At 53.5% G+C, this 9265-nt stretch overlaps 6 protein-coding genes across 6 annotated transcripts; 4 read left to right on the forward strand and 2 right to left on the reverse strand.

Moving 5' to 3' along the window:
- Positions 1 to 301: 301 nt before the first annotated feature.
- Positions 302 to 1504, forward strand: COL26b_014438 (uncharacterized protein; the record flags this gene model as incomplete). The annotated part of the gene is made up of 3 exons (XM_053187009.1): positions 302 to 874; positions 956 to 1270; positions 1334 to 1504. 3 exons carry the CDS (start codon positions 302 to 304, stop codon positions 1502 to 1504), a joined length of 1059 nt encoding a protein of 352 aa, XP_053029041.1.
- A 1067-nt stretch (positions 1505 to 2571) lies between these two features.
- Positions 2572 to 3468, forward strand: COL26b_014439 (uncharacterized protein; the record flags this gene model as incomplete). The annotated part of the gene is made up of 1 exon (XM_053187010.1): positions 2572 to 3468. The coding sequence occupies one exon, from the start codon at positions 2572 to 2574 to the stop codon at positions 3466 to 3468; it is 897 nt and encodes a 298-aa protein (XP_053029042.1).
- A 964-nt stretch (positions 3469 to 4432) lies between these two features.
- On the forward strand, positions 4433 to 5420 carry COL26b_014440 (uncharacterized protein; the record flags this gene model as incomplete). The annotated part of the gene is made up of 2 exons (XM_053187011.1): positions 4433 to 4541; positions 4645 to 5420. The coding sequence occupies 2 exons, from the start codon at positions 4433 to 4435 to the stop codon at positions 5418 to 5420; spliced, it is 885 nt and encodes a 294-aa protein (XP_053029043.1).
- A 220-nt stretch (positions 5421 to 5640) lies between these two features.
- COL26b_014441 (uncharacterized protein) lies at positions 5641 to 6250 on the reverse strand (the record flags this gene model as incomplete). The annotated part of the gene is made up of 3 exons (XM_053187012.1): positions 5641 to 5667; positions 5726 to 5942; positions 5997 to 6250. 3 exons carry the CDS (start codon positions 6248 to 6250, stop codon positions 5641 to 5643), a joined length of 498 nt encoding a protein of 165 aa, XP_053029044.1.
- Positions 6251 to 6996: 746 nt separating this feature from the next.
- COL26b_014442 (uncharacterized protein) lies at positions 6997 to 7908 on the forward strand (the record flags this gene model as incomplete). Its single annotated transcript, XM_053187013.1, has 1 exon — positions 6997 to 7908. The coding sequence occupies one exon, from the start codon at positions 6997 to 6999 to the stop codon at positions 7906 to 7908; it is 912 nt and encodes a 303-aa protein (XP_053029045.1).
- Positions 7909 to 7932: 24 nt separating this feature from the next.
- COL26b_014443 (uncharacterized protein) lies at positions 7933 to 8853 on the reverse strand (the record flags this gene model as incomplete). The annotated part of the gene is made up of 2 exons (XM_053187014.1): positions 7933 to 8655; positions 8716 to 8853. The coding sequence occupies 2 exons, from the start codon at positions 8851 to 8853 to the stop codon at positions 7933 to 7935; spliced, it is 861 nt and encodes a 286-aa protein (XP_053029046.1).
- Positions 8854 to 9265: the final 412 nt, after the last annotated feature.

Here is a 9265-nt window from a genome sequence, read left to right on the forward strand (position 1 = left end):
ATTGGCCTTTGTTGGCTTGGTGAGTCCGTCGCCGTGATATCTGAAACGGCCACATCTAACGACATTTGCCAAGATCGCGGTCTATCTCGCATTTTCAGTATTTTACAACCTTTTTCTTCACCCACTACGAAGCTTTCCGGGACCTTTCCTTCTCCGCGCCACACGACTAGGCTTCGGCTACAAACTCAACAAAGGCACGCTTCCGTTTGACATCTTGGAGCTGCATAAGAAGTACGGCGACATTGTCCGAGTAGCGCCCAATGAACTCGCCTTCAACAATGTCAGCGCCTGGAAGGATATCATGGGCCACCGATCTTCAGGTGCGCCGGAATTTGAGAAATATCAGATGTTCTACCGCCCGGTCACGACGATCCCTTCTACCATTGTCAGCTCTGGCGGAAAGGAGCACGCATTGCTGAGGAGATCAATGTCGCATGGCTTCAGCGAGCGCAGCCTGCGGGATCAGCAACCCCTCATCATGCAGTATGTGAACCTCTTCATCCAGCGTCTTCACGAGAACTGCGTCAAAGACGAACCGATTGACCTGATGGCTTGGTACAACTTCACCACGTTCGACATCATCGGTGATCTTGCGTTTGGTGAACCGTTCGGATGTCTCGAGAGGTCAGATTATCATCCCTGGATTCGCACAATCTTCATCTCAGCTCGGCTTGGGACGGTTGTCCAAACTGCCAACCACTACCCCTGGCTGAAGAAGCTGATGCTCAACCTGTTGGCGACCAAGTCCGCAAGAGCGAGTCGCGGGAAGAATCTCAACAACGCCAGAGAGAAGGTTCAGCGACGCATGGACCTGGGCGGTAAGGGAGGCAGACCAGATCTCATCGAAGGATTGCTGAAGAAGAAGGATGAACTCGTAAGCCCTAACCTGTCGTTCTCTGATGTAGCCCTTATGCATCAACAACGTTGTATCCGTTGACTTACTTGTATACTCCAGGGTCTCTCTTTCGACCAGCTCGCTGCCAACAGCAACACGCTCGTCATCGGAGGATCAGAAACAACAGCCACTCTGCTGTCCGGGGTGACTTATTATCTATTGACCAACCAACATACGCTTGAGAAGCTGGTATCTGAAGTTCGGTCGACCTTCGAAAAGGAAGATGACATCACCATCATCTCGGTCAACAAGTTGAGCTACATGCTAGCTTGCCTGGACGAGGCTCTCCGTATCTATCCTCCTGTTTCGATGGGTCTACCGCGAGTGACTCCCAAAGAGGGCGCTACTGTCTGCGGTCGCTTCATACCTGGAAATGTGAGCTGTCCGAAGAGCACATTCCCAACACTAAAGCTGTGATGCTGACTGACTTCAACGCAGATGACTGTCGCCATTCATCAATGGGCGATACATCACAACGAAGCCTACTTCAAAGATCCGTTTAGTTTCCGCCCGGAGAGATTTCTCGGCGACCCAGAGTTTGCTTCCGATAACCGAGACGCATTCCAGCCCTTCCACATCGGAGCCCGTAATTGCCTGGGACGAAAGTGAGATCACCCCTGCCATCACCGCCATTCGTGTTGTTTGAGAATTCAATTCAGTAGCTGACGTGAGCAGTTTGGCGTATGTCGAGATGCGCCTCATTCTAGCTCGTCTGATTTGGAGTTTTGACCTTGAGCTTGCGGAAGAGAGTCGGGATTGGGTGGGACAACAGAAGGTCTTCATTCTGTGGGACAAGGGGCCTCTCAAAGTTCACCTCAAGCCTGTTGCTAGAGCTTGAAGCCATCTGAGAATGTATTCGTACTAGACCTGCTTTACTTTAGAACGACCATTTTGTCCGTCTATAAACTTGACTTGCTGCTGCGGACAACGGAATAATTAGCGAACGGTGATCGGCCCCCGCACTCGCTCACAGTCAGCCAAGACTCGACTCGGCCATCCATGTGAATGGCTGAGTTACACGCTGACCCAATCGGACCACGCTAATGCAGTTACTGCGCAGTAAGATTTCGGCTATGTCCAATCGGGAGGCCGATAAGATATTATTCCCATTATTACTGTGCGACGAGTCAATGAAGCTTGTCAAACGTCTGACAAGAAAAAACCTCAACAAAATGACGTTATGTTCGACATGGATATGGTCAAAGGGAATTCTTTACTCAGCACTAGGTTGGTTCATGGCGAATATGATTGACGAAAATCCTTCGGGCGCAATGGTTCCAACACACTCCAGTGACATAAACATCAGCGTGTGGCCGGATAGGGTCATCCCCGCCACCTTGCTGCAGGTACTGTACAGTAACCGCATGGCAAACACCATTTGGCCGTATCAGAAGAACTTTCTCCGCACGAAGCCGCCGTTACTGTACAGTTCGCAGATCACAAAAAGCGGATACAGTGACATTTCGATTAGTTTTGCACAAGTCGCAATACAAGAAACCTCGCTCAAAAGGACAACCCGTCCAACTTGACAGGCCATTTGAAAGCCAACATTCTTCTCCGATTCATCTCCTAAACCACTGCAAAGTCTGATTTAACATAGGTTGTTACCTGCGTGTCTATCTCTATTGAAAGTCTCATAAGTCCTAAGCGCTCATTCGCTCCTGCAAACCGACACTATGTCCATTCCGCGCGACCAGCTCAAGTTCCGAGCTCCCCCCTCCATGCAACTCAGCGATGGTTCCGCCACCTCCAAGACCGCACCCCCGCAACCAATCCCCGATATCACACCAGCCGAGCGGGCCACGGCCCGCTTCGCAGTCGCCGGCAACGCCATCATCACCGGCGGTGCCGGCGACATCGGCTCCGTCGCCTGCAGAGCTCTGCTGGAGCACGGCCTCCAGGGTCTCGCCATCTTTGACCTTCACCCTGATGCAGGACAGGCAATTGTCAACGACCTCAAATCCGAGTTTCCCGATGCCAAAATCACGTTTACAAAGGTCGACGTGACAGATGCTGAGGCAGTGTCGCAGGCTGTTGCACAGGCTGAACGTGACATCGGTCCGATTAACCTGTGCTTTTGCTTCGCGGGCATTGCCTTTGCCATTCATGCACTGGATATCACGCCAGAACAGTGGCGACAGATGCTCGAGGTGAACACCACCGGCGCTTTCCTTGTCGCTCAAGCTGTGGCGAAGTCTATGGTGAGCCGGGGGCGTGGCGGGAGTATCGTTCTCATGGCGAGCATTTCGGCGCACATTGTAAACTTCCCACAGCCACAGGTTCACTACAACGCTGCTAAAGCAGCCATCCTATCCATCAAGAAGTCGCTTGCTGCTGAATGGGCGAGGTATGGAATCCGAGTCAATAGTATCAGTCCGGGATATATGGACACCATTCTGAACGAGGGCGAGGGCCTTGAGGAGCATCGACAGACTTGGAAGCAGAGAAACCCTTATGGAAGGATGGGCAAGCCGGAGGAATTGACGGGAGCTGTGATTCTATTGGCCAGTAAAGCCGGAAGCTATATCACTGGGGCGGACATTCTCGTCGATGGAGGTATCAGCGTCTTCTGAGAATATGAGTTCGAAGAGGGTGTTGGATTGATTCTTCAACCATGCGAATCTTATCGTGCATAGATCTTGTCTATCCACTTTGGCTAGTAAATATCCAGAGCTACTTGAACCTTGCGATTGTGCTCACCTCTCAACGTTTTGGCGCCCTTCGGCATAAAGCCGATTCGGAATAAGCCCGACTCCGGCTCCGAGGAACAGCGTCGAGTGAAAAATGACTTCCAGAGATACATAGCCAATACACTCAGGCTCAGAAAGGTACTTCCAGAGACTCTGCGGGTTACTGGGAATTGTCTCAATACATCTACCGTGCAAACAACATGCTCTACATTGCATACTGTAAGACCTCGTTTCGTTGAGTCTCTCGTAATATGAGCGACGTCATTAACGCATTGTCTTGGTATCTTGGCTATGAAGATTCGACATCATCACCATGTTCTTCCTCACCCCACCGTATCAATGGCCGATGTCATGTATGTACCCAAGACCATATTAACTCTTCGAAGGTATAGCTTCATCAGTACTGCCCAATTGAAGCCTCATGACACCGAAAGGGGACGATGTAAGAGCCCTTCAGTCAGTGTACATGCAAAGGCTTCTGAGCGTCAGTTGCAACAAAGATCTTTTCTCCGCTGCTGGTCCATGTAATGAGGCAGGGGTACGGAGAATCAGCCCCCACCCAGCGTGCGGGACCCCAGCCTGGCGGGGCAGGAAATCCAACCTGGCTGTTCCCACAAACAAGGATACCCTATCCACTCCTCGGTGACAGGGGCGTAAGCAATCCACATGAGTCCACATACGGCTCAGCCCAACGAGTTAGCGTCCGCCGGTTCCACAGGTCTCATATTGCCTGCTCCGAGAAATGACCAACCTCTCCCTCTCCCAACTTCGTTCGCACCCGCATTGAGGCAGCATCTCGATCCAGCTTTGACACACGAAAACGCACAGATTCTGGGAATAAGGAGCAATGTCCGCGGAATCCTCAAACATCTGGGACAAGGATGACGAATGGGCTGGAGTGAGCAGCTCCAGAGAGCGAAGGAAACGGCAGAACCGGCTCCACCAACGAGCGTATCGTGAGTGCTACCCACACCCAGACGGAGATGCGACGGCCTCGGGATAGTGGTCGAAGTACCGACGTACGTATGCAGGCGGTTGTACCAACAACTTCGAAATTAGGTGCCAAAAAGCGGCTCGAGAAGTTCCCTGTAGCACTACATGCCGGTCTCGACGTGACGTCTAAAGCTGCTGCGGCTGGTGGCCCGAAACCGAGCGTCTCGGCCGTCATCCAGTCTACGACCTCCCGCCAAGAGCAAGCTCAGCTCTTCACAGCCGTCATTGATCAGCTCCCACTGTTAGTCCTCGTCAGGTGCACCGGGCTCCACGAGAGAATCAAGGAGTTCCTGCAGATGGCGTTTACCAACTGGGGCCTGAACCTGCCTGCGGCGCGCGACCTGCCGCTCGTGACGCGGCTAAACACCTTTGACGCGCTGGCCCGCAACGCGCTGATGCTGCAAATACCATTCGAGATGCTAGAAACGGACGAATTTTGTTCCCTGTTCAACTATCAAGGGCCTAATACACCAGATCGGTCGAACCTTCCCGAAACGCTGCGTCCGACCGAACTGCAAAGGACTGTGACGCATTATTCATGGCTGGATCTGTTCCCCATTCCGAAGATGCGGGATAACATACTGCGGGGCATTGAGGCGGGGATATATGATGAGGACGTCTTGTGCGAAACGCTCTGCTGCGAGCTGCTGAATCTCGAGGACGGGACGAACGCGGCTCTCGTCGTATGGGGCGAGTCTTGGGACGCCGCAGGGTGGGAGTTTAGCGCCGAGTTCTTTTCAAAATGGGGCCCCTTGTTGCATGGCTGCGATGAAGTGCTGGAATCGACAAACTACTGGAGGCGAAAGAGGGGTGCAAGATGTCTTGAATTTGTATTGAGTTAGGCAGATTGGGTATCGTCTTTCTAAGTGAGTCCGTGTAACCTTCGAAATGCCCAATTATCCAGAATCCTCGACCCATTAACCGTCGTGATGCCATCTCCACCGGCGCCCAGCTGTTTATCATGTTTCCCACACGCCAAATCCACCAGGAACGGCCCCAAGTGTTCCGTCGGGGTATGTTGCCGCCGTAGTGCTGACCTCATTATCGGTACCAGAACGGCACTCATCGCATGGTAAGTAAAACCTGGATCTGGGATGTACGGCTTGATGGCTTCATGGTTAGACGGATCAACACCCATCGGCCGCACAGACTCGACGTTGAATTTCGACGTCCGCAGCTTGGCCAGCGCCACCTCTGCCTCGCCTTTCACCACGCCGTAGTACGGTGTGAAGAGGCCCGGAGTCGCAGTTGCGCCGCCGCTCGAGACGTACACGAAGCGGAACGGCTTGTCGTCGGTGGACGGTATTTTTGAAAAGGCCGCTGCGGCCGCGAGAGGATAGTCGTTTGTGATTTTGACGTATTCTCTGCGCTCGTGTTAGCTACCAATGATGCATATTGCAAAGGCGCAAAGATTATACTCTTTGGTGACTTTTGTCTGGCTGATGCCCAGCGCCCAGACCACACCGTCGGCATCGTCGACCTTGGCAAGGACGCTGGGGTCAAAGGTTTCAAAGTCTTTGTGGATGATCACGTTGGCCTTCGGATTGTTTCCCACCATGGGCACCGGTCTTCGGCTGAGGATTGAGATCTTGGTGACGTCCTTGGACTTGAGCATCGCGTCGAGGACGCTGGATCCGACGAGGCCGGTGGCCCCCGTGAGAATGAGATGCATGGTGGCAATGAGAGTGGGAATGCAAGATGTTGGAGGAGGAAAAAGCAGAACATTGATGGAGGAAAGCAGAAAATCTATGAGAGGAAGATAGAGGTACCAGGGACGGAAGGACATGCACGTGATAGATTGGAGCTCTCATGCATGTCCATGATTTCGATAATGTAGCCCGCAGCAGGGGCGTAAGCAGTCAAAACTGAGACACACATCCATCATGACCAATGGGGAGTGAGAGAGGCATGTTGGTTCCCTGGGTGCTGCGGTAATGCCTGCTCGACCCTGGGCCTCAGGTGGATTGCTTAATTACTCCCCTGTCTAGCGTGGGCCCGAGATGAGATCTTGGCCCCCATTCAACCTTGGAAGTCGGAACGAGGACAAAGTCCGAGGACAATGCAGGGACTATTGAGCCTCATGGCGTGCTAGCTGCATCTTCAAACTCCGCTAGAAGTCTTGATGTCTATTCCTATACTTACAGTGCCGGAAGTACTGGCTTTCTGCCTCGGGATAGCTCCGGCCATGTTTAAACTCCGCTCGTAGTCGTCTTGCCTCGTCATGTACTTGATGCCTTGAATGGTCAAAATTCTGTCATAGTCTGCTAGTATATAAGTCGTAGTGCCACCTTCAAAAATATTGTTGCGGTTTGTCGCTATGCTCTTCAAATCACTTCGATTTAGTTCTTGACCTCCGTCTCTCTGCTTGTCGTGGTCTACCACTGGTTCCAAAGACTTCTGCAACTCGACACCGCCATCATGCCTCAATTTCGCCAGGAAGATATTCCTGAACTCAAAGACCAAATCATCATCGTCACCGGCGGAAACGCAGGACTGGGGTTCGAAACGGTGAAGCAGCTCGCATCCCGCAATGCCGCCCGCATCTACCTCGCCGCCAGGTCGCAAGAGAAAGCCGAGCAAGCCATCAAGGACATCCAGACGGCAAACCCCGCCGCAAAGAATATCAGCTTCCTCAAGCTCGACCTCGCATCCCTCAAGAGCGTGAAAGCCGCCGCTTCCGCCTTCCTCTCCCAAGAAACCCGCCTCGACATCCTCGTCAACAACGCAGGTATCATGATGACCGCAGAGGGCCTCACGAAAGACGGCTACGAGATCCAATTCGGCACCAACGTCGTCGGCCCCGCGCTCTTCACCCAGCTGCTCCTCCCCACCATGCGCGAGACCTCCGAAGTCAACCGCGAAACACGCGTCGTGATGCTCGGATCTGCATCCCACTCTATGGCGCCGAGCAACGTTTACAACTTTGCCGAATTCCGCACCACGATGCCCGACCGCGCGACGACGCAGCGCTACACGATTTCCAAACTGGCTGATTTGCACTACGCCAAGGCCCTGGCGGAGAGAGAGCAGAGTGTCAAGATTATCCCCGTGCACCCCGGCATGGTCGCGACGAACCTCCATCACGCCTCGGCGGGGTTCTTCCTGCGCCCGTTTCTGTATGCAGCCATTGCTTTCGCTACGCCTGTTGAGAAGGGCGCGCTGTCCCAGATCTGGGCGGCTGTCAGCCCGGAAGCGAAGAGTGGGCAGTACTACGGCCCGGTTGGGAAGGCGGAGTCGGGATCTAAGGCGAGCCAGAACCGCGAGCTTCAGGAGGCGTTGTTTGCGTATATTCAGACGGAGTTGGAAGGTCATGTTGAGAAGATGGCGTAGTTGAGGTGCTTCGAAAGTGGTAATTCATGGTTGACTCAGTCCAAAGGATTCAAGTTCCTGGTTTCCGTGAAGCAAATATGGCATGGAATGGGTCACACCCATGTCGACACCTTGAGTCCAAGATGGTGACAGAGCGTCAAACGTTGTTGGATATGCAGCTTCTCCCAGGGCTTGGCTCTCGGGAACAGTCGTGGACCCAAACATATCCAGGCCCGGGACTGCTGGCACCTGCCTTGTAACATCTGTTGTTGGAAGTCCCCAGGGCACTTCTGGTTGCGCCGAAAATGGTGGCGGCGGCATCGTGAATGGGATCTCGTTTCCCAGCGTGAGTTCATCCGGCGGCGACAGTTGCGCAAGATACGTCTGCTCCCCCGGTGGAAACAACCCCAGTTGCAGGTCTTGATCCGCCGTACCGCTCCTCGAGCGCTGGTTCTCGTCAGCCTCGGTGGCCCAGTTGTCGCCGAACCCGTTGTTAAAGACACCGTAGACCTCATCCTTGACGCTCATCAACTGCGTCATCGCCTCTGAGACTGGCCTTGGCTCAACGAGGGGCTGCCCAGTCTGGGTGCGCATCGCATTAATCTCAGCCGCAAGGCGCCGGTTCTCCGCAATCAGGTCCTGCATGTCCTCAGCGGCGTCTAGACACATGTCCCGCTGGGTACGGAAGTGCTTGATGCTCTCGTTGACGATGAGGACTTTGTTTAAACGGCGGGCGTTGGCGAGGGACGGTACCAAGCGGGCCAGGTCCTGTTCCACATGTCAGTCACCATGCCCCAATTACATCTTGATTCTAGAAGACGATGTTACTATGATGTTCTCCTTCATCTCACACCGTTTCCTCTTCTCGGTGGCCAGGTTGCGCGCATTTACATGCGCGGGCAAAGGGCGGACCCGTTTCCGCTTTTGGACCTTGCCGCTGGCGGTGGTGTCGTGCGGGTTCGACATTGCTCAGCGACTATCCAGCAATTATGAGATAGATTTCCTGTGCTTCGGCGCACTGGCAAGGGTCTTGAGAAAGAGGCTCAACGGGAATGCAGGCGCTGGACGGGAGTGATGCAACGCTCCTTCGTGTGCATCAGCAAGCTGGGTTGCTTCTCCGCAGTGGTGGGCGTGGCGGAATTCATGACGGAAAGGCCCCGATAAGGAAAGTGCGGTTTGCTGGTTCGAGGAGATCCGCCCGGTTGCTTTTAGCGTTGTGATTTGGTGTTGGTAGGTCGGATATGTTGGATTAACGACTGTGTCTGGATAAAGGGATGCTAGAAATGCATTGAATAATATGCAAGAACCGGTGATGATGGGTAAATACAAGACAGAACCCCGCTCGGACCTGGATAGGAGGAAATCCCTCAATCAAGCA

The sequence above is a fragment of the Colletotrichum chrysophilum genome, assembly GCF_026319265.1.
Source record: "Colletotrichum chrysophilum strain AFK26 chromosome Unknown scaffold_388, whole genome shotgun sequence".
NCBI classification, from domain to species: Eukaryota; Fungi; Ascomycota; class Sordariomycetes; order Glomerellales; family Glomerellaceae; genus Colletotrichum; species Colletotrichum chrysophilum.